Source organism: Haliotis asinina, chromosome 3 (assembly GCF_037392515.1).
Source record: "Haliotis asinina isolate JCU_RB_2024 chromosome 3, JCU_Hal_asi_v2, whole genome shotgun sequence".
NCBI classification, from domain to species: Eukaryota; Metazoa; Mollusca; class Gastropoda; order Lepetellida; family Haliotidae; genus Haliotis; species Haliotis asinina.
In genome coordinates, this window is record NC_090282.1 from 63,954,628 (window position 1) to 63,980,636 (window position 26,009).

The 26,009-nt window shown below is 37.3% G+C and overlaps 1 protein-coding gene across 3 annotated transcripts in view; it reads right to left on the minus strand.

Annotated features, from left to right (window-relative positions):
* LOC137278305 (dmX-like protein 2) overlaps nucleotides 1-26,009 on the minus strand; it is a 96,310-nt gene that overhangs the window by 64,716 nt on the left and 5,585 nt on the right. For all 3 annotated transcript variants that reach the window (XM_067810557.1, XM_067810556.1, XM_067810558.1), the window contains exons 2-4: nucleotides 12,622-12,747; nucleotides 10,770-10,838; nucleotides 3,965-4,043 (exon numbers count right to left, since the gene is read on the minus strand). In XM_067810557.1, coding sequence (XP_067666658.1) covers nucleotides 3,965-4,043; nucleotides 10,770-10,838; nucleotides 12,622-12,747 — 274 coding nt within the window. The remainder of the gene's footprint in view (nucleotides 1-3,964; nucleotides 4,044-10,769; nucleotides 10,839-12,621; nucleotides 12,748-26,009) is intronic.

The following is a 26,009-nucleotide window of genomic DNA, read 5'->3' on the forward strand; positions in this document are numbered from 1 at the left end:
GAATATCTCCATGGAAAACGCTACGCATTTGAGGAGTTCAAAACTGTTGTAAATGAGTATTTGACAGGACTTCCAGAAGAGTTCTATGCACATGAAATTGAGCAACTGAAACACCAATATGATAAGTGCATTGCACTCAAGGGTGATTATGTGGAAAAATAAAATATTAAAATCTGACCAAATTGCTTGTTGTCTGTGATAGGCTTAGAAGTTTTTGACCAGCCCTCGTATGTAAGCATTGGGAAAGGCAAGGGCCATGCGCCATTTTGCACATAAAAATTAAATGTGGCCTATTAAAATTTTGAAGCTTACTATTGATACAAGGGCAGTGGCCCATTCTAAATTCAGAAAATGGCTAATAATCATGAAAATGGTCAAAATTTTCTCTCCCAGTCCCTGTGTATATGAGGCATCATGATGTAGGACATGACAATATCCTCATAATTATCAATGAGTAATGACAACTCCCAACTGAAATAAGAAACTACAGCAGATAAAACTATAGGAAACTATTACATTTATGTAAATGTTAGGAACCAGATTGCGAAACCCTGAATTCATCTGGCCGAACCCAAAAACATATTCCATGATTGTGGAAGGATTATTTACCTCCGCTGAAATATTCTCTTAGTCCTTTCACTAAACTATTCCCAATACCTCACTATTCTGACATATTCAGAAGAACAACAGAATTTCTGTCAAAAGGGTAACAAGGAAGGTGAAGCAGAGAACATTTTCATATTTTTCACTGACTTTACCAGGAGTGGGATGAGAATTTGCTCAAAAACTATGCTAGCCCCAAGAGCTAAAAGCACTTTATCTTCACATGACCATACAAATGGTTAATCAGTCAATAGTTTTTCAAAATTATGAAGACTTTCAGATTTCTAGTTTTCATACACCATAAAAGAAACTAAAATATTAAAAATGAGTCTGGTTTTGTCTTCACTGCAAAATACATTTACAGAATGGGTAAACATACAGGCCTTCAAATTTCTAGAACTACAATTGTCAGACTACAATTATCTTAACCAGCAGGTACAAGGGCAAGTATTAATGTTTAAAAGGTAAACATCTGTGAGCCCTTGATGTTAAGAAAAGACCTAAAGCATAATAAGATGCCCTGAATTTTGAAAACAATGATAACAAAATTGAAATCAACCAGTTCATCTGTAAGCATATTTGAATTTATCTAAACTCTACATTAACATCCTCAAAATATTCCCACACATTCTGAGGCTAAAGTTATCAGTTTCCGCATATATAGCCCCAATCCCTGGACTAATCCCTCCCACAGACCGGACACACGCAAACACCATGCTGTTTGTGCCCCAGTCTTGACCTCTGTGTCCATGTAATGAGAAAGACTACACATATGGTAGATAAAACCATAGAGACCAGCAGTGCTGTATTGTAAGAAGAGGCTCACAGTTTCATGTATTCATGATATTCATTGATCCTAACAACACCCATCCCTTATGCTAGGCTGTCATACTGATAGCCAGGGAAACAAACCTTAATAGACTTCCCACTGGACCACAGGGCCAGTGGGTGGACAATAGTGGTCCTGTCTGTACTTCACTGGTACAAAATAACAATTAGCAGATTTAATTAACTATCAATACAAAATTCATTGCCACCAAGGCCACTGCAAACTTATCACTAGTGGTCCAGGACAAGGGGCCATTCCTCAAAGCATTCATAGTGCTGAGAGACCATTCATAATTTGTGGCTGTGGATTGATGATGATCTTTATGCAGTGTGAATGCCCCTCACCCTTCTAAAAGTTATGAACAAAGTAAGTGACTTTCCCTGGAGGTCATGTACAAATTCAATGACACCTCCACCCCACTTCATCCAATAATGTTTTAGCATAATATTTAAATACTATTGTGTAAATTGTAACTACATCACCTACAGTGATATGATCGCCTGTACATAAAACCTTTAAGCCTTTGAGTATGTTTGTTTGTTGATAAACACTGCACTCAGCAATATTCCACCTATATCTGTGCATAATCATGCCTGGACCTGACAAGGCAGTGACTGACGTCATGAGCACTGATCTACCCAGTTGAAATTATATGCCACAACCAGGTCAGAAAGTCTAACCACCCCATCCTGTTAGTCACCTTTTATGACAAGCGTAAGTTGCTGAAGAAAGTTCTCAGTTGGAATCTTCCCTGAGCATAGTCAGACTTCTGCTTGAAATACATTTTCATTACAGAATTTTTCAATCAAGTATGAGACCTCAGAAGTCATGAACTGAACCATGACAAATACTAGGTAAAAAGTGAAATCTTTAATACAAAAGGTTCTAAGTTATAGTAGGGAATGATATCAAAAGGCATTTGGAGTATGCCACATAACAAGTAAAACAAAGACCTTTGATGCTATGGTATATAATTGTTAATAGAATAAAGCCTTAGATATAAAACAATTCCAATTAAGGCCTTATAAGCTACATCATGTAACAGGTGAAAATCAAGATCACTGGTGCAATGGGCACATGTCAAACTTAAGGCCTTTGCAACTAAAGATGATGCAGTTAAAATTAAAGCCTTTTCAGTTCTATCGCTTCAAGGTCAAAAACAGATTCAAGTAGTAAAGTATTGAACAAAATCATATTTCTTTGTGAATCACGTCTGTATGTTGAAAATATGAAAATAAAAAAAAAATAAAAAAAATATTTCTTTGAAGGAATCAATATCCAAAGACAAGCTGGCACGGTACCTATCGACTCGACCATCACCAAATCAATTAAAACTATAGAAAAAACAATGTCAGTATCTGGTGATTCTGTCAACACCAAGGCCATGGCACAGCACTTTCACATGGTCAGCCACAGATTATTTTTATTGTCTTTGAGGCCCCAAGAAGCAACATTTGTGTTTACAGTTTCTAGACTGGCCCATTCAAAAGTACTTTACCTTAAACGTCTCTAACCCCCATTTATTTTTAAAAATTCACGTTTTCTCTCTGTATGTGAGCCTAAAACACTGTCAAATCATTCAACAAGTAACCTCACATCTAACTATAGTATGAAAGCAGGTGTATGAAAGATGGTTACTAGAGCTGTGACGAGATACTGTAGTATCTATAATCATGATACTTTATCTGACGATCGTATCGTGATACATTGACCTTAAAATTGTTCATTTTCCCTAGAAATTGATGTGAATGTCAAAATTTACACTGTTACTTGATATCAAAATATACCTTTTAAAAGAAAATAACAAAAGATAGCATATCGTGATATGCATCAAATTGTATTGTATCGTTTCAAGATATCACTATACATATCATATCATGAATTTTGTGTATCATCACACCTATAATGGGTACCAGTGTAGAAACACCTTTTACCATATTGCTTGTTTAGATGTCAGATCTTGAACACATACTGGACTCTAACATGTACTGGGTCATAACTGCTCCGCGCGAAAACTGAACCTGGGTTTCTCTTACCCAATGGGTCTTTTACATTCTAATATGTTAATAACTAATTATAAATATTTCTGCAAATATCCCCTTTCATGACTGGATTTACGATTAGGCAAGGTAGCCTGCTGAATCTATACCAGCCTCTGTGAGCTGGGACCCATGAAAATTCAGGTAAGAATTGATCTTGGAACAACCCATGCTTGTTGTAAGAGGTGAATAACGGGATCGGGTGATCAGACTCGCTGACTTGGTTGACACCTGTCATCAGTTCCTAATTGTGCAAATGAATGCTCATGTTGTTGAACGCTAATTTGTCTCAAATATTAACAGACCCCCACTAGTGGCATAAAACTACACTCGCTCATCCCACTCTATGAGCTGGGTCAATAGTTTGTGAGAAAAAAACTGACATCAGTATATCAAACACTGAAAATCTGAAAAACAATGTCGTTTTAGATGCTCTGGAAAAGGAAACACAGACATAATTCAAGTATGAACTGTGTTAATCCAGAATATTCACCTTCCATGTTCCAACTGAGGCAGTGGACGAAGCATTCTGTTTCAATAGTAGCAGTCTTGTACCAGCGATAGTCTAGTTTCTGTTGACAAAGAATAAACATGTATTACATGTCTGAGCTGTACCAAGGGATGAACATCAATGGATGTAAGTTATCATTGTGACAGAAAACATTGTAGATAACTCACAAACTAAGACTTCTATCAATCAATGAAATATTTGAAGCCAAGATCTGTTAATATCATGCAACCTTTGTGAAAAGTGTTGATATGTTCATTTAAAAGTACAACTATCATGCGTTTGCAAATAAAAAATCTAATTCTGAAAACAATTACAAGGAATTCATCAAAACAATACAAATGCATAAATATGCAATTAACATGATTACTAAAGGAATTTAAATCAAGCCAGTCATGCTTGATGTGTGCAGAAATAAAATGAAAACACTATTTTTAGATTCTGACTGAGAAGAACAAAGACAATTTACCAGGTAACATCAAACAAAGTGACATGACATTTATTTTCTTCCACGACATCTTTATGACATTGATATTGACCTTCCCCTTTGCACAATGTCACCTGCATGATGGCTGCACAGTCACATGCATAAACCTGCAGCTGTGACTCGAGTGCAAACTCTACACTTATCCATACACCTGGCGATATGACAACTAATACAAAATACTGCAAATGTCACAACACTAAAATAAGCCAGTTTTCATAGACAAAGAAATTTGTCAAAATACACAAAGCATAAGCAGTCTTATGAAAAAAAAAAAAAATAATCCCATTTCACAAAGCAAAATTACCCAACTGGAAGATCTCCCATACATATTAGAAGACTATCATCTGTTCCAATTCAATAGGAAATTGTAGTAAAGATGCAAAAAGGTATTAAAAACTTCCCATTTTATGTTCATAAAACTTATTATGCTATGGCTGTGTAGTAGAAGTGCCTTATACAGCACTAAGCAGGAACAATAAAATAAGGAGGCTTTTATGTACAGATTTACATCTCCTAACACTTATTACATTATATTAATAATTACATAAATTACATTTTCCCCAATTTGCCTGCAAGGCCATTTTGTTTGGAATCCATGATAAATTGCTGCGTGTCTGCTTTGAACACGCTATAAAGTATGCCTGAGGATGTAACTGTCACAAACAAAAATGCCTGAGCTATCAACAACAGCAAGTTATCAGACGGGGTAGGATGAACAAAAACCACACATTGTTGATTTTGATAGTGAACAATAAGAGACAATGTCAACTCATGCAAGAAGCAAGTGACTTTACCTCAATATCACTATCCTCACAACACTGCAACAGTTCTGCTTTAAACTACGACTTAACTATAAAGTCTGGATGACCACAATCTTGTAACACTGCACCATAAAACGATCCTAAACCCTGAATATGGTTGTCAGACTTTGCGACAATGTTCTACGATTAATGTCGCTCATATTTCATGCCTTCAGTAACCTGAAAATTCCTACTGAGAAAACTGCTGAAAATAAATAAAAGGAAAAAATACCAATAAAAGCTTCCTATTTTCAATCGGTTCAATGAAGTTTCACTTGAATCAAGTGAGATGTGAGATTGGATTACCATGTTTACATGACTTAATCAATACGTCATTGATTCACCGAGTTCACCGTGCTACACACAGCGACAACACCTTCACAAGTTTGTCAATAACTTATGTGCCCACTAGTTTTAACATCAAACAATACTCTGTCGTTAAACTTGATAAATGCACTATGTAAAACAGAATAAGGATAACTTGCATGATATTTAATACCTTTCACTAAAAAAGGGGTAATTACTCTCATTTAAAGATGATTTTGGCAAGTCAAGAAATACCTATAGATCTATAATGAGTGAGTCTGATTTGATGGAACTTTGAATAGTATTTCAGTTGTAAGTTTGACATTGCAAGACAGCCCAATGAGATTCAGGTCACAGGTGTTTACATCTTGGTGAAACCCATAAGGACAAATGTAGTTGTCTAACCAGTATATAAACCCATAAGAGTTGCATTCTGACATGTCTAAGGGAGGCAACTCTGACAATTCTAAGGGAGGCTACTCTAACATTACAAAAGGAAGCAACAGTGACATGTCTAAGGGAGTCAACTCTACTCAGTGAAGCCAGCTCCTTACATGACAAAGCCACCTGTGTTGCATATTTTGCTTGACACGGATACTCCTCAACTAGACTACGTGGGTGCCCCATATTGAAGTGAGCATGTGAACTTTGAAGGAGTTTTATACTACAAAGCAGTATAGTAATTACCAGCCACCTCAAGCATACAAATCAGCATGGAGCTTACCAGACAACTAACAACAACTGACCCATGACACCAGGGTACATCATTCTCAGCCTGCCAGTACACCTAGCACCTGTCCTCCAAGATGGTCACACATACCTACCAATACTAAGTGACCAATGCACTTAAGTCTAGTTGACCTTTTCTCAGTTAAACAAGTTCACTTTAAAACAGTCAAATAAACCAAACTCTAATGAAAAATGAAGTCAAAGGACACAGTAAAAATGGTGAACATGTGGGTGCTTGGACGAAACAAAAATAGAAACAATCCACAGTTAACTAAGAATTGGTTGTTACAAAACAAAAGTGAATCTGGACTAAAACTTGGAGGAACATAGCCTTGATCTGTGCACACACTACAATGATATAACATTCAGTAGGGTTTACAAGAGATCAGAATCACACTGAGGTCTCTCATAACAGATCTATGCAGATACTGCAGCACAGACATGGCAAGGAGAAGCTGTTTTCAGGGGTTAAAATTCCACTGCATTCAGGCCTGATAAAATAATCCTGCATAGGAGAAACTTGGACATGCTGTTGATACAAAACAGTGTATTTGACTGAGATGCTGTTTAGTAAACACATAGTAATTTAACCCCTGAAACTCTAAACGTTAGGATAACAAGTTGGTAGTCCCAACATCAAGATGAGCACTTCTAACAAAACCTAACAATGTCACTTCATATGAAACTTCCAAATAAACAACAGATGAGGGCATTTTCAAGCAGAAAGATATTAATTCACTCTTTGAGTTCAGGGCTCACTTTGCTACAAATATATGATTAAATTTCTGTTGGTTAGTTTATTTCGTCTTTCTTCTGCCATACTCAGTAATATTACAACTAAATGGATGCAGTCTACAAATAATCATGCCTGGACCAGACAAACCAGTGATTGATATTATGATCAACATCCCACTGTCTGGGTATGGGGGCATGTAATCAACCAAGACAAAATCTCTGAAATATTAAGTAAGTGAAAGTTCAAATTAAAACCTTTCTACTTGTACAGCGAAACAGTCATCAAGAAATCACCACAGCAATTGTAATAGGAAACCAAAGTGCCAGGTAGCACCATGAGGAATTAAGGACAAGTAAATTATATAATGAAACTTCACCAAAAATTGAACTCCAAAGTTTACTCTCACACAGTAAGTTTCATTTTGGGGGCATTGACAAGTCTTGAATCATAGCAGCAACAGGTTGAGTGGTAACTAAAACTATAAAAGGGTCAAGTTTCTTGTCTGATACAAATTCATTTGTCCAGAGGTGAGGCAGACACTATAAGTTGTTCACTGGTAACAAGGTGGCCTATAGGTTGATGTACCCTCTATGCGTGTATATGTTCCCTGAGCCCTGAAATTCATTTGTCAAAAAATAATTTCACCAGGACCAGACAAACCAGTGTTTCATAATATGACAGCATCTCATTTCATCTGTGAAACATAATTCACAAGTTTCTTCAGTGCTTAACACCTCACTCAAGCAAATATTCCAGCTATATGGTGGCTCCCCCTAAATAACTGACACTGACTATATAGAACTATATACTTCATATATTTCTTAGAAATGCAAAGTAGAAAATAATTTTTATCGTTCCTCATATTTTCCAGCTTTGAAGAATTCAAGCCATATCCATGCTATGTACTTCTTCTGAGTCAAGATTTTGCAATTCTACATGCAGTATAGATAAAAAGACTAATAGAAAAGAGTAAATACCAATAAAGAACTTGCATAAGATCCTTTAAATCTTGCATTAACAGTATTATGGGAAAATATTAGAAAGATCAACTATCATGTAGCTCTTTCTGCTGACTTGAGAAACCAAGCACAATAAAATCACTGGGATGAAAGTGTGACAAAAACTAAATGCACAAGTCAAACATGATTAAAAGTATATACAGTAGTGATTTCTTGATTGGAGGACATGAACATGATAAAGGCTCATGCTAACGCAAGAAAACAAGCAAAACAAACACACAAACAAACCTTTGTATGTCCCTGAAGTAAAAGAACAAAGACAATAACATGGTGTAGTGTAAGAGGTGTGTACATGACTAAACTAACGACTGGCTGGTACGTCATGGTTTACAAAATGGGTAAAACACAAATATTTCAGATTTATATTTCTCATGTATCTAAACATGTTGCCTTCGTGCAGGGATGGAAATTGGGGTCTCAATGCTTATCCAGTTTAGGTTAAAATTGGGCATAATTTCTGTGATGTTGAACAATTACACCGTTCAAAAAGGGTGTGGGATATTCCATTTGGCAAGCAGACCACTATCCAATGCCATTCGTAGAATTGAATAAAATAATATTTTCATATTTCAAGTTTTCTTTTATTTCTGGTCAGCTGATCTATAATTAATTCTAATAAGGTCTTAGCAAACTACTTTACACCATCATTCAATCAAAAATACTTTTACAGTGGAACTGGTTGAAAAAACTTATACTATGATGGTGGTTTGGTGATACACCAAAAACAACGATAGGCACATTAACCAAAAAACTTATCAAGGACCTATTTACACATGTACCAGTCAACATTCTATTGCATAACATATACTTAAAACGTCCTTGTACTTTATGCTATCTACAACATTAATTTGGTCCAACAAAAAGTTCAAGAGCAATTGTAAAAGTAATGCAGAGATTCACTATTGTCTCCCTTGCTTACATGGGGATGACATAAAAACAGTAACCGAGAAACCAAAAACAGATCAGTTTGTTTGTTTGTTTTGCTCATCTGTTGTTTAACACCTGGCTTTCAGTCAACTTGCAGAAATAACAATAAAGAACTTGTAGGTGTCATGAGTGGTGATCGATAGGCAAATTACCCATGATTATGTTTAGATGAAGTTTTAATCGATTGCATGCCATGGTAGCGTAGCAATCAGCACAGAAGCCAGGTGGGGTATACCAAAGTGTCTGGCCTTGTCTAGATATATTGTACTGTGAAGCATTTTAAGTCAGGGGTCATCTCAAAATTTTCATATTTAAAAAAAAATCTTAATCGTCATAATGGCATGAGCGCCTTTGCTTAAGCCTGTATCTTCACAGGCTACAGGAACTGGTACAGTAGCCAGTGACAGTCTGATCATTACAGTTATCCAGCTTACAAAATACCCTCTTCCATCATTCAGCCTACTAAAATGTCTACTGGCGTGAAACCATTAACCAAGACTCCATCCATCCATTATAACTTACAATGTGTATATACAACATAAATTATCAAATTAAGACACCACGAATTTAATGGCCAGTTTTAATGATGTATAAAAGTCACCCCTGGAAATCAATTACGTGCACAAGAATTTTAATTAACGGTAAAAGTGGTAATCTACAGGAAGATTATCCCTGTCCCTTCCGGAGTTGTGTTAGTCTTGGACAATTTGTAGTAAATTTTGAAACCATGAACACCTAAGATCTAATCTTCACATTAACAACGGAGTAAGTGATTGGTGTTGACTGTAAGACTAAATCTAATAGCCATCGCTACATTTTCTCAAGAATCTTATTCATATTGTTACAAAGCGTCCTGAGTGGCAATCATTTCCTGACAACTAACCCAGTCCACTCCTATATCAATGAATAAATTATGTTTTCAAATCAATGACTGTGATGTCTGTGATACCAAGTGCTTACCAAACACACATCGAAAAACATTGTGACTGAATATTTTCAACATTAGAATGATGGCCAACATGTAAAAATACCAAACCTACAGTGCCCATGATCCATGCAAGGAAATTTGTGTCTTTTGAAGTGATTTTTGACACAATAGTGTTGAACATCCAATATACCTGACATGTCATCCATGCAAATATGTACACACATAGCAATGACGGTATTTGAAAAATGGGAATCGCTGTCAATCTCTCAAAAAACAGAACTATGACTCTTCCATAGGTGCTTGTATCAGCTGACTCTAAGTTGCCCATTCCAAATAAATGATGTTGCAATTTTTTTTTATCGAACAGATACTGTCTTTTAAAAATTATTCCACTTTAGCTCCTTTAAAATTTCAATCTGGAATTTTTTATTTTAACAAAGCAAAAACTCTCTAGACAATGTGCCAGGCAAAATGTAGATGTTTGAATCACTAAAAAATCATGGGGTATAAAAGATTCACAACCACATAATAGCATGGTCTTTAGGTTTTTCATGCGGAACTGACCATTGACAGAAATCAGACTTGTTCATTCACAAAAAATAATTTGCTGACACGACCTCCCGCAGTTTTGCAAATGTCATATTCTGTTTTTTATGAGATTGGAAGCCTTGTCATTGTCTAAATGTTAAGACTAAAATATTTGGGGCATGTCGTTTTCAAACAGTAAAGTAACTTCTAACACTGATTATGATCTGTAACTAACACAACATGTGCGCTAGGTAAGTGAGAATTAAATATACGACGTATGATCATAAGTTACATTATTAACATTTTCTCTATAAACCCCAGGCTACTTACATGCTGACTTTCATGAATCAGAGGAGTTGGCTCAAATATATGGACTTTCCTGCCATAGCTGGCTGCAATCTGAAGAAGAGAAAACAGAAGAATAACCAAAGAGTTAGCAGTAAGTTTCATATTATGGGGGGCGAGTTTAGGTGTATTCCACTTTCAGGGATTGGGAAAGGCAGGGGCCATTGGCCATTTTGCACATTAAACCGAAAAACTGCTTATTAAAAATTTGTTTACTATTGATACAAGGGCAGTGGCCTATTCCAAATTCAGAAAATGGCTAATAATCTTGAAAATGGCCCACTGTCAAATTGTCTATCCCAATCCCTGCACTTCTGCAATATTCCAGCTAAATCACGTTTGGTGACATAAAAAATAGGCTTCCCACATTGTACCCATGGGGGGGATGAAACCTGGGTTTTTGGTGTGACAAACAAAGGCATTAACCAACAGGCTACCCATATCATAGGGAAAACCAGAACTGGGCTTCATACAATTTATCCATGGGGAATCAAACCAGGCTTTTTGACATGACAACAGCACGCTTTACCCACTGGGCTAAACACAATGCCACTTACAAGGACTTACAGATCACATATGACAATATCTTATACTTGAAGGGTAAAGTCCACTGGGGACCTCAAACTGAGAATAACCACTTATACCATGGCAAGTCAGCTTGATATGGAGAGAATGGACAAAGTAGTGAGTGAGTTTGGTTTTACACCATTTCTAGCATAGTTAGTCAATCAGTGATAGCCTGATAGTTGCCTCGTTAAACCGCACTTATTCATCATGATGATGTGGAAGTTTCCACAGTCTGCCACTGAGTTGTCTATATTTCTGACAGAGTGTTGTTTTCACCCGTGATACTGAGTAGCTACCTCATCGTTGTAGGTAGGGCAGGGTGAAGTATCTCTTGTAGTTGCTTATAGACCTGTTCATGTTTGTGACTCTGTTATATGGTTACCTGTTAACCATTAGGAAATTGTAGAACATATCTGCATAATATTCCTCTGTGGCAAAACGGACCCGTGAAGGTCCCGGGGTAGAATAGGCCTTCAGCAACCCATGCTTGCCATAAAAGGTGACTATGCTTGTCGTAAGAGGCGACTAACGGGATCGGGTGGTCAGACTAGCTGACTTGGTTGACACATGTCATCGGTTCCCCATTGCGCAGATCGATGCTCATGTTGTTGATCACTGGATTGTCTGGTCCAGACTCGATTATTTACAGACCGTCGCCATATAGCTGGAATATTGCTGAGTGCGGCGTAAAACTAAACTCACTCACTCACTGTGGCGAAACGATGTCAAATCGCATGTAGTCTTGTGTTGGTTCTAATACAATTTTTGAAGTTCATCAACCTTGTTGGGTGTTGTTTTCATGTTTAGGCTATCTCCAGGTGTATAGGCCTGCCAGATAGATTGTTGAATGACAATTAGTGCATTCCACTGTAAAACCCAGTATTCATGATATCAGTGTTGGCTCAAGAGAAGGTTTTGGAGTGTTTGACTCATCAAATTAAGTGAGGACCCCCTCTATTTTACATCTGCCCATCTATTTTACATCTGCCCTTCTATTTAACATTGGAGGGGGTCCAGAAATATTATTTTCATCAATTTGGACCCACTCCAAATTTCACCCAAATCTAACACTGATGATATGTACCATATCCACCTCTTAGTGGCTTCGTTGCAGCCCTATTCCGCTTGAAAACATCCAACAATATAATACTTACACAGTATAAAAGAAAAATCACAATGTACAGGATGTTTAGAGAATATTAGCACCAGTGTATTTTCTTTCGTAACTCCGATAATTAAACACGGTAAGTACAGGAGAATCATACCATACCTTGCCCGTGTCGGTTGAGCAGTCGATGCAGCTGACTTTGATGTTGCCATGGGAGACCCCAGGGATGATTTGTACCCTCTCAAAGTTGCTGGCTAGTATAACAATGTTGCACCCTGCAGCATACGCCTGGAAACACGCAAACAATAGATTCTTCACGCAATGTACCCAATGTGGAGGTGTCACTTACACCATGCATGTGCACTAAGACACAACGAGGGAGTTGGTGTCAACCTTCATGTTTTATTCAAAAAGGCTAACTCATCAATACATGACGTCCTCAACTTCGTGCAGATGACGTGTAGATGATGTAATCAGAAATAGGTAGGTGTTACAACTACTTATAGAAAATACACTTACACTTCATAACAATATTAAGTTGTCATAATTTTACAAAAATAACTGATATAAAATGTAAAAGCATCAAACTATTAAGAGTCTAAAATTGTCAAAAAATTATTGTTCTCATTCATTCATGTTTTTGACTTTACGTGAAACAAGATTCCAGTTTCTACTTCACTGAGATTCAAAGTCATCCAATCATTTACTCCACTGTAACTGAATTTTGCTTGTTATTTAACATCCAACTCAGCAATATTCAGCTGTATGGCAGCTGTCTGTAAGTAATCAAGTTTGGATCAGACAGTCCAGTGATCAACACCATGAGCATCGACCTAGGCAAATGGGACACAATGGCATGTGTCAGCCAAGCCAGAGAGTCTGACCACCTGATCTCATCACTTCTTACAACAAGCATGGGTTGTCAAAATTGAGACCAAGTCTAACCAGGGCCTAGATTTTCGAAGCTCTCTTAGTGCTAAGATAGTCGTAAGTGCCACACATTAACATTAACTTACATGTACCTTAGCACCAAGACAGCTTCAAAAATGTAGGTCCTGGATCTTCATGGGTGCACTGTAACTAGCAGTGACCAACTATTGTTTGATTGTTCATGAATGACCATTGTAAAGCAGTCCCTGTTACCTGTTAAGAGTTACGGCAAATATTTCAATTGGCACAGTTCTTTTTATCAGGGGATCTTCATCATTTATAATGTAAAATACAACCAAAATTTGTGTGAAAAGCTAACTCTTTTTCATAAAAAAATATATCATAAAAACAATATCCACCAGCACATATTTCAATAATGTTAATCAAAATATACACCTTACACCAATAGTAATTTGAACTGTGCAAACATAAATCTTGCATGGACAATTGGTCCACTTGTCATGATCCCTGTGCAAATCCCTATGGGACTTGAAGCGTAATGGAGGATCTACACTCGTCTAGGTTTGACTGACAAATTTTCTCCTTGTGAATCAATCAGGTCCGTTCCTTCAGCTTGTACAGAACCCACACAGGCAGACCAGTGGCTAACTCCAACATGAAGAGACTAAATGCATGACTATAAAACACAAGCAATGCACAATTTCCCACTTGGCTGCTTCATAATAAGAAGAGAAGGGGCATTCCCCAACAACCAAACCAGTGGCCTCTTTGACACAATTAGGCTCCATTACTGAACAGAGGTGAAGATGGCACGAAGGAAAACGAGAGAAGAGAAATGGCCTTGGGTTAAACAAGGCCATAACTTATTAATGATCCGCCAAAAATAATAGTATTGATCTTTCATACCTTCTCCAACAGCTTCCTGTGAAAGTATACCGCCCATATTGATTTTGAAAACAGCGGAGCTCAAATAGTCATTAACGGAGTTCAAATTAACAATGATTAATGCAAGCCTATTACTTGTCTTGAATACTGGGTTTTCATCTAAGGTTAAAGCTGATGGTATTTGCTCTAAGGAATTGGAACCAAACAATCAATTGTGACTTCAATGCTGCTGATTTTCAAAGTGATTCCTATAAGCTGTTCTGTGTAGACTGAAGAACTAGTCTACAAGCAACAGTAAGGCAGTATGACTGCTGACAGATCCAGGCCGCACACTAGAGGCAGTAAACATCTAAGCTTGTGGTACTAACAAATATAGTTCACCAAGTTTCCAAGGTGAATAAAATTTCTCTATGAAGAAACAATTTGATATTGAAAAACACATTGTCAATATCAGCCACACACTACTGTCTATCAAACCAAAAGTGTAACCAACAATTTCCTGCGGAGATAACCATTTTTTTGAGTGAGTGAGTGAGTGAACACTTAATTTTTTCACCACAGCCTGCAATGAGAGGCAACATCAGAGATCCATCTTGGAAACAACTGTGGCCTTGTCAGGTGACTAGTGGTTGACAGCATGGGCATCAAGGCATACACACAAGATGCCACGGCAACCAGTATGTGCCAAGAAAAAATCTCTCTCCAGTAGGAGGAACAAGCATATGGACAACCTATGTGCCAAAGTCATAATTGGGGAAGGGTGGAGACTGTTAAGATTTGTAAGGTTGGTACCCTTGTATCAACCAAACCATTTTAGCCAGCACTAACAACACACATGGGGCACAAGAGACTGATCTTTGTCCCTCTGTGCAAATATGTCAAAATATCAAGAAGCGTATTGGCTTTGACATTCCAAGCCAGTTCATGCTCAATTTGAAGCCATCAGTCCAGGATAGTTTAATGACATCTTTAGGTTAGTTCCTGAAATGTTCTTGAACTCCTGCATATATCTTGTATCATTCCTGTATAATTCCTGTATATATCCTATACCATTCCTGTATCATTCTTGTATATATTCTGTATTAGTTCCAGTATATATCTGTATCATTTTTGTATATATCCTGTACCATTCCTTTATATATTCCATATTTATTCCAGTATATATCCTATACCATTTCTGTACATGTCCTGTATAAATCCTGCATGTCCTGTTTAGTTCCTGTTTGTTCCACTTTTATCCTGTATCGTTCCTGTATATGTCCTGCATCATTCCTATATATATCCTGTATTAGTTCCTGTGTAGTTCCTATGTTTGTTCCAGTATACGTCCTATTTAGTTCCCGTACATACACTGCATTAGTTCCTGTATATATGTTGTATAGGTCCCCTATATACCCTGTATTAGTTCCTGTATACATCCTGTATAATTCCCATATATACCCTGTATTAGTTCCTGGATGTATCCTTTATATTTACCGTATATACCCTGTATTAGTTCCTGTATACATTCTGTATACATCCTGTATAGTTCCTGTATATACCCTGCATTAGTTCCTGTATACATCCTGTATAGTTCCTGTATTAGTCCCTGTATTTATCCTGTATAGTTCTCGTACATACCCAGTATTAGTTCTTGTATATATCCTGTATTAGTTCCTGAATAACAAAACTGCTATTTCGTGAATTGTGTCCAGTCAAAAATATATTGTATCATTGAAGGTGAAAATAAACAAACTTTGAAAATGAAAACATATACTGTAAACAGCCAAATTTTCGCGACCGTTTAATTTTTGCGAACTTCGCGTCAGACTTCATGATGTGAGAATAAATACACACAATAATATAGATATATCATACACTCTATTCAGGTAAGTCAAAGACACAAAAGCAATACAGGTGTCATTGCTCAATCACGTGTCACCGTTGGGCTAATCTGGATTAACACAGCTCAATCACGTTCTATTTTCATCGCTCTAACACTTAATTAAAAAGATGCCCCTGTAACAAGATCACCTTACAAAAATAAGAAGGCGCGAAAAGTTTTAGTGACCATCACTCACGAAAATTTAAAGGCGCGGAAATAAGACAGTTTACAGTATATGTATGGGAAACTTACAACCAAAAATCACTAGAGATGATAATTTACTTGTTGTTCCTGTTATGCTACCTGTTCTCAAAGACGCATATTTACGTGAATATACATCTTTGCTGTTTTTCAACTAAGCCAGAAATAGCGATCAGATGTGCACAGATGTTTTGGTCTAATGTACCAGTGATTCAGGTAAAAATAATCACATTATATTACATCAAACAACTTCTATTCCATTATCAGAATATTTTACATATTAAGCAGTTACTGTGGTCAGCAGAAGATGTGGTTTCTGACACCATACATTCTGGCATGAATGTGTTTACTGTGCTAGAGCACAGTGTGTTGCATCACAGCAAACATTGTAAGTACTCCTTGTAACTCGACTGATAGCATGTCTTGTCTTTCATAAGTTACAACTACGATGTTGTTATGATTGTATTCAAGAAAACCCTGCATGTTTTAAGCAACTGAAACACAATGGATATGTGCAATGAACACTGTCAGTTGCCATCCCCACTGAATTTCACTAGTTCACGTAATTTACAAGGGCGCAGCAGCAGATTTGTTGTGGAGCTAATTTCGTGATTGGGTGTGATCGCAGGTCAACTTTTTTATGGCAGCCACGGATAACCCTGCAGTTTAACCGAATCTGCGGTATCACGAAGCGTGTTATTGCGAGGGATGACTGTATATCCTGTTTCATTCCTGTACATATCCTCCATTAGTTCTTGTATTGTCTCTGTGTATGTTCCAATACATATCCTTTACCATTCCTGCATATATCCTGTATAGTTCCTGGGTCAGTGGCTGTATTATGTGTATAGTTTCAGCATAATTACTTTGCTAGTTCCTGGATTAATATTAAACGTGACTGCCATGTTAGCCATGAAAACAAATTAAAACAAATCTTGTAAAAGTTCCTTCCGTCAAGTCAACTCAGTTAATAACAGCACTCATATTAAACTGTTTGAATCCAGAGTCTTGTAAGATTCTGTTCAGTCATGCAAGTTCACATATATTAGTTATGATCTGAAACTGAAAGACACATTAAAGCCTCAAACAATGTTTAGCCCAGACAGTATTGACCTAAGCAAACTGATGAATAAACCAAAATATTTCTAGCTGAGAGATATGATTTAGCAGTACTGACAAAACACTGACGACCAGGGATCTAACTATTCATATCAGTCCTTATAATTCATATGCCTCCACAATCTGAAGACAACAGACGACAAGACTCCATGAGGTCCTCAACCCCTCAAAAGATGATAAATGAGTTCTTCTCTGCACTCAGAAACAAAAGTCAGCTCACAGCCTCCAGCACAATACACACCTATGGTGAATCACATGTTAATGCATTTTCACAAACAAAAATCTACTAAAGTAAAACTGAGAGCAGTCTTTTCTGTACCAACAGAGCCTGGTTATGACCGAAATGGAAGACAGAGTATAAGTAGAAATTTTGTTTAACATGAGAGTGGTTTTACACCATGTTTAGCAATATTCCAGCAATATATGACTGGAGACACCAGAAATGGGCTTCACACATTGTACCCATGTGGGAAAATAAACTCAGGTCATCAGTGTGACCAGCAAATGCTTAACCACTAGGCTACCTCAAAGCCTCTGATAAATGAAATAAGTATTAAATTTCTTTATACTTTTAAAATTCAAAGGTTGGGCTTTTTAAACACAGAATTTTGCAAGAATACATAACTAATAACCGATTACTAATTCTGTTTTTCACAATTACATTACCAGAAACACTTCTAAAATGATCTTAATGTACATTTCACTTTACGCCACTGACAACAAGGCGGATAGATAATGTTAAAGGAAAGAGACCTATCTGAATAAAATTCTATAATTTAAACTATGAAGGTTTGTGTCTTGAAGACATCAAATGACCTTGAACTCTAAAAGGCAGTAAAAAGAGAGCCCATTAGTAGAAGTCATACTGTTATATCAATCCCAGTCAAATTATTATCATAAAAGCTCAAGTTTTAATAATATACACCCACGGATTGGGAAAGGCAGGGGCCATAGGCCATTTCGCACATTTTAGTGAAAATATGGCCCATTACTATTTTCAAGTTTACTATTGATACAAGGGCAGGGGTCCATTCTGAATTCAGAAAATGACTAATAATCTTGAAAATGGCCCATTGTCAAAGTTCTCTTTCCCAATCCCTGTATTTTATGTAAACATGATCAGCAATCAAGTGGGTAGTAAAGACCAGAACCCATGTTTCGTGACATGGTCCCTGTACCTTGATGCCACAAACAAGTGAAGGACAATTATCATAGTTGTCATCTCTTTTTGTTTGTCTTGACAGTGATGTACTTCATCTCATTTTGTGGAAATAAAAATTTGACACTACAAGTCTGAACTTGGCTAGTTAACATCATTTTTAGTTAATTTGCTGTTCTCACAAGGACAAACAATGGACTCTCAGTCAAGTGAACCCAGTTTGGCTTTAGGCTAGCAAACTTCAGGGTTCAACATGGCCATTTGTCCAAAAATCTGACACAGAAACTACAAGGCCATAATGAACTGGATATGACCTATTCATTTAAGCCTGGTCATAGCACCACCAACATTTTAGCTCCTTTACTGTAACAAACTTTGAAGAACTAACTTCTTTTTTTTAATACGAACATGTTTCACTGCAGGTTCTAACACCATTATCCAGTAAGTGATGCACTGCATGGGCTGAAAAGCATACATACAAGTTCAGGGAAGAGTTTTTACAGGATTAGGGTTTCAATGGAAAAGAGAAGCCAGTTAACTAGACAATGAGTGAGATCAGAGTCAAAGCGCTAACGGGTAAAGCCTGTAATACAAACAAAAGGGTTATGACTGACGTGAATCTTTGATGAGCTTATGGTAAGCTGAAGATATCTGACAAAGCCTTGATCACAGTTCATTGACGGTTGGAGTCTTTTGATGAAGACTGTTACAATCACTTTGCTAAACAGGTCTTTGGACTGGTGTAGTCTATTCATATTTACTTCTGTTAGTGTCCCAGACAGTTCGAACTAAAACCAAGGATTGATGTACTGCTTCATCAATTTCATATATCAGAATTACATAACAGACAGGTTTGTACACACATTGTGTCCTGAGCGACAACGGTGAGTGAGTTTTGTTTTACGCCACCTTCAACAATATTCCAGCAATATCAAGGCAGGTACACCAGAAATAGACTTCACACATTGTACCCATGTGGTGATTCGAACCCAGGTATTTGACTTCATGATCAAATCCTTTAACCAAAAGGCTACGATGAAGGAACAGATTTGTTCCCTAACAACATATGACTCGTCTCTGAAAGAATCCATGCTGCACAAACCCACACGTGCACATCAGGGGGAACAAACCAACTTAGTAATGATTTTTTTGTCTCTCAATAGGTCTGGGGAGAGTCATAAAACTAAAACATCAATCAGCGCTGTGTGGTCATCTTGTTTAATTCCCCTGTGATTAGGGAACTGAAAATTTCTCCAGTGCACTCTGGCCTTGTGTACCAAATCAAGTACAAAATTCCTTCAAATCAATAACATTTGTAGCTGGAGTCTCAAATGCCAAAGATTAAGAAACCCATCAAAATGTGCACAGAATTATCAATGTATAGGAATCATACAATGTGAACAAAATCTATAAGCTATCTATCCCCTGTGTAAAGAAGAAAAGCAGTTAGACTTCAGGGATTGTCCAATCCACGTACAGTAAGGATATATTTATCTTCAAATTATCAACTGAAGAAGTTAAACATTCAGCTATAGAAGCACACAAGATTCATCATTGAGGTCTAACACTGAAAAATAGACAACATATCTCTTATCAGTATTCTCAAGTGATTATGTGTGCACTGCAGAAAAGTACTTCAAAGAAAACACTGAATTTCAAGATATGAAAACCCATCCTACTCCACATTTTCCATACAGAAAACTATGCACGTACAGGTTTTTAACAATGTTTACTGCTAAAAGGAAGTTAAAGAAACAAATTCATTATTTATGTTATCCTTGAAATGTCATACCAACAAGAAACCTTATCACATTGGACTTGATCAAGCTGGTACACGCTATGTTACAATACCTAGTACCCAATTTAGTAAGCTCTCAAAAGCATGACACACCATGATGTTTTCAATGGACCAAGCATTTACATACTTGTTTCAACATGTGAACAACCTCAAAACACAAACTCACACTCTAACTGTTTGAACAACACAACTACAACTGTAGGTTAAATCAAGGTCAAACAGCAACATTCTGCAAAAACACCTGTTACTATGGTTACATGTGTTCATGCCCTCACGCAAACACCTGGAGATTGCCCTAATACATAGGTGGATCCACACAGGTGGTCTTGAAAGTTGGTTAAATGACCACTGGAACTCACACACCCCAAACAACTGCCATGTTATCAATAGTGCACACTCCACCTTTCTCAAAAAGCTGTATCCACCCCTGCTGTACATTCATTTTCATAAAATATTTGAAAAAATGGCCCTAATCTGTGTGCTGTTATGTGTTTCCACATGGTTGACAGGGTGATCATATTCAAAAATCTTAATCCAACCCTATGAACAAATTTCCATATTATCATGACGTGTGTGAGGTGTTTGAAAAATTTCAGATTAATCAGTCAAACAGCTATTCAGGACAAACGACGCACAACAGGTGACCAACTGGCTATTACATAAACATGAAGGATGGGAAAAGTCACAACACCATCCCCCAAAGTCTCTAACACTCATCAGTATTGCCTGAGAACAACTAGTGGGCGTCAGCAGTGTCAGCTGATCTTGTGGTGAAGTGAGATCTGATAGACAGAGCCATGCTATAAGCCAGCTGAAAAGCCCTACTTGCATACAACTGATAATTCCAAGGATATTACTTATTTGCCATACCATCTCATACCTGTCCCTCAACTCACCTCATCATACATTCACAATTCCATTCACCTATGGAAACATGAGACATGCAGATGGGAAACCATATTTTTACAGGTCCACATGAGTGAGGGCCATATGCTATAGAACTGCCATCTATCTAATGGTACAGTTTGTCATCCTAAAGGAAATATCACCAGTGATTCAAAACTCTCACAAGCTTCTGATAAGCATACACATGTTTTGTCACAACCTTTACTAGTTTCAGACTAGTAGACGCATGTTAAGTCGCAACCCTCACTAGTTTCTGACAAGCAGACACATGTTAAAGGTCACATGCAAAGTAAACCTTTGCAGATTCTGATACCTTTCAGTATGCACTTACCAAAACAGATCATCATAAATGCCAATTGAACCTTAAAGTTGAAAAAACCGCGATGAAAAAAAGCCCGCAAAATCAGAGTTCAAACAATTCACTAAATTTCCCCCAGCGCTGGGGGAAAAAGTGGTTTCAACAGGTTGCTGCGCTGCTCCCGTAACGCATGCAAAGGGAATAGGTTCGCGGAGCTTGAAACAGCATGCATGCCCTGAGTATGAGGTCATGAGCAGTAGTCTAACCTTGGTTGTGTACACAAACAACTAATAATCAACTCGTTACATAAAAAAAAATTGTTGATTGTGGTAAGCAGCCTCTGTCACAGAAAAAACTCAATATCTATTTTATTGACACCTATATGCCTGCCTGCCTTCCTCTCTGCTAAAGACAATATGCAATACAGAGCTTAAATCATTGCCCACATGCAATTTGAACTTAACACCTATCAGGCTATACACCATAAACAAAATATATTGATTTATGACTTGTGCACCCAAGTCCTGTCTCTGCCACATTATGTAATTAGGCATACTAGTACACATGACATGTTTTTTTATGTCTGTGGGTTGCAAACAAACTACATCCATTTTTCTCAGATGACTGGATCTGACGGAAATTTAATTTAGTTTTAATTATGTTTGATTTTTTGGTTGCATGTGGCCAGTGCCAGTGTCTGACTAGTAGAACTATGTTCAGTCATAACCTCTACTAGTTTCTGACAAGCAGAAGTCTTACTTGTGTCTGACTAGCAAATGTATGTTTAGCCATACCATTGCTGTAGGGAACGATGTACTTAACTAAAGCAGTGTCAAGACAAGAGAGCAAAACAATCACCTATAAAATACACTTTCTGGTAACCAAACTTCAAATTTTCATCCACATCAATTATCAGCAGTGCCATCACTAAGTGATGGCTAAAATCAGCATGTACAATCAAAGGATGATCAGCAGTTTTCAATCATCAAAAATGATTCAGACAGCAATTTCTATTCCAGGCACAAGTAACATGTCTTTCTCCAATCAGTGTGACCTGAGCCAGTCATGTAATTTGTACTTGCGGCCGTCTGCATGTCACAATTAGCTGCACTCAACCAGCTGTTAGAAAGATAGAGCCCCCACAGAATATCCTCTTCAGTGCAGTGTTAAAGATGAGCTTCTTGGGGACTTCATTGATTTTTACGACCTTCCGCTGAATTTTGCGGTGGATAACAAAACAGCTGATGTACAAGATTAGAAATTAAAAGCCCTAATGTGTGTTGTCTGCTACTTCACTCCCACACACAGATATCATCAAAGGTTTTGCGAAACATGAGGACGATACTGTATCCTGCCACACATTGATGTTTGGTGTTCGAGTGAGTGAGTGATTTTAGTTTTTGCTGCACTCTGCAATATTCCAGCTATATGGCGGCGGTCTGTAAATAACCGAGTCTGGCCCAGACAATCCAGTGATCAACAACATGAGCATCGATCTGCACAACTGGGAACGGATGATCATGGGTCAAATAAGACAGCGAGTCTGACCACATGATCCCATTAGTCATCTCATACGACAAGCATAGTCGGCTTTTATGGCAAGCTTGGGTTGCTGAAGGCCTATTCTACCCCGGAGTTTGACCGGTCTACACTTTCAGCTTGGTAGGTAGCATAAGAGAATGAAGTTGATTTTTACTTGCCACAGAGTTGCTTTGATTGGATGGTTTGAAAGGAAAGCATAAATGATAACTCTGTCTAAAGTGATTCCGGTAACCAACACATGTATATATCTATATGCTGGATTTGTTCATATTCTGAATTTAATGTATTTCTGTAAAAATGGTTACTCAAACAGTTTCCATTCTGTCAGCTATTTTACGTTCTATTTTCACATCCATTAGATTAGACATCAAGATTAGATAAAAACAATCACACAAAAAAGAACTACAGAATAAGTTACAACAGTCGCAACTAGAAGATCACTAGGTGAAACAGGGATGCGATCCACAAAAAGTTTGCAGTGCTACGTCATTCGTAAGAATATCATAAACTAGAGAGTAACGAAGGCTTCATGGATTAAGACCCAGTCTGCTTGGCTACAGTGCCATCCTACAGAGAGATTTAATGTCCCGCAGTTGTCCACCACCTACAGTATTCCCCTAATTACTTCCTCAACCCTTCAATTAGGTCTGTTTGCCCAACATGCAATTTAGACGTTGATCCCAGAAGGACAAGAAATCCTTTGGCGACAAGGTCAAGCTGTTGACCAATTTCTCAATGAACTTAGAGGGTCTATTGATATGTGTTAAAGTTCCCATCAGAGACAAAAGAGGAGGTCACCTTCATTAGAACATCATTACTGCCGACATTGAGATATCGGTTCCGCCATACCAACCTTTGAAATGTAATGTCAGCAAACAGTGATAGGACTAGAAGGCAGATACAGAGGTACTTAAGTGGGCTTACATAGAGTTCGATATTTGTACAGCAAATATCATTGAATATCACCAAACCAAATAATTCCAAAATATAAATAAATTTTCATAGAAATATTGTATGCTTTAGTATTGCTGAGGTGAATTTGTCTTTCAGAAAATACACAAACAATAAAGATGAAATAGCTTACAGAGTAGTTTTCTATTGTCACATTTAATGCAATATTACATGAAAAATTCACATTTTCACAAACATGACAATCGGCTCTTAAAATAAAAATGTCAGATTTCTTCTTTTGTAATGGATTATTCATCTAGTAAAGGAACAGGCCTGAAAATCTCTTCATTTTAGGAAACAAAAGAATCCAGACTTGTCAAACCTATGTTGGTTCCATCATTTTGCGCATTTTGGTTTCAATGTATGAGTTCAACATGACCACAAAGTGCTTGTTTGTTTCCTTGTAGCATAACAGCAACACTGTATCTTCAATATTTTAGCCACAAGGTGACAATCTGTAAATAATAAAATCTGAACGAGGCAATCCAGTGATCAACAGCATGAACATAGATCTACACAATTCGGATCCGATGACATGTATCAACCAATTTAGGTAGCCTGACCACTCGATCAAGTTAGCTAAATCTTAGGACAAGGATGGGATACTACGATATTAGGTCATTGTTTGTTGTTATGCACAAGTCTATTCATCCAAGTCTACAACAAAATACATGCTGCTCTGGGAACATGTATCACAACACCAATTTCACGTTATCATGGTCACGTAATGCTTTCTCAGTTTGTTAAAACTGCTTATTCATTACCTACAACACTGCTTCACCACTGGAATATTCATGAACACTTTAGCTTTATCATTTTATGGCAACAGGAAACGGAGACAGGATTCATCATTGTCATGAGTATTTACATGGTAAAACAAACTAGGTCACAGCAAAAGGAGTTACATAATTAAATTACATTCACAATTTATTATCTGACTCCAGGCTAACCATCCATGCAGCTGTGAGATGAAAACAGCCAATGAAATGAACAAAAGCTTCAGTCAAGATTTGCACAATACAACAATGACAAGAATGTCCGGTCTGTATGATAATGAATTCACACAGATTTCAGCCATCGCTATACCTAGGTTTATAAGGATTACATAACATCCTCGTTAACGAAAAACCAGCATTGTCAGCTGCCTTCTACATTTGGGGCAGTAGGGTAGCCTAATGGTTAAAGCATTCGCTCATTGCGTTAAAGACCTGGGTTCAATTCCCTACATGGATACAATCTGTGAAGTTCATCTCCAGTGTTCCCAACCATGATATTGCTGGACTAAAACCCACTCACTCACTCACTCACTCACTCACTCACTCACTCACTCACTCACTCACTCTACATTTGGTTACATATAAAAGTCTTGTAACAGAAACATGAATTAGAAAAATATTTCTCTCTGATAAGTCAATCAGAGGTTTCAAGTGATAATAACCACCTCTGACTGAAACAGATGATTTGACAGAGGTATCATCATGGGGGTTAAAACTTAATGAAAAGTCCTTCATTCTATTTCACAGTAGGTAATCATTTGGATACACTGATATATTCAAGGAAAAAAACTTTTCAAAGCATTTGTGGCTTTAGACTTTAGGATTCACCGGTAAGTGTATTTGAAGTCTTGTGGACAGCAATGGCCATGAACACATTTCAAAATTGAATTTAGTGCTGTTAAATCTACTTGAAACAAATCCCCCGTAAAAGCACTGTGACATACAACAGCAAAAGGAAAACTGAACAAAATAACTTTTCCAAACTGTGGAGAAGACAAGTACAGGCTAATAAAGACAAGCATTTTAGGTACAGGCTAAAATATGTCTTTTTTGCAATGACAAATTTGCTGCAAGAATTCACTGGAAATATTCTACTACAGCTACACTTAATCCTTACACCAAAATACACAGATGCGTTTCCAAATACTCAAGATACAATA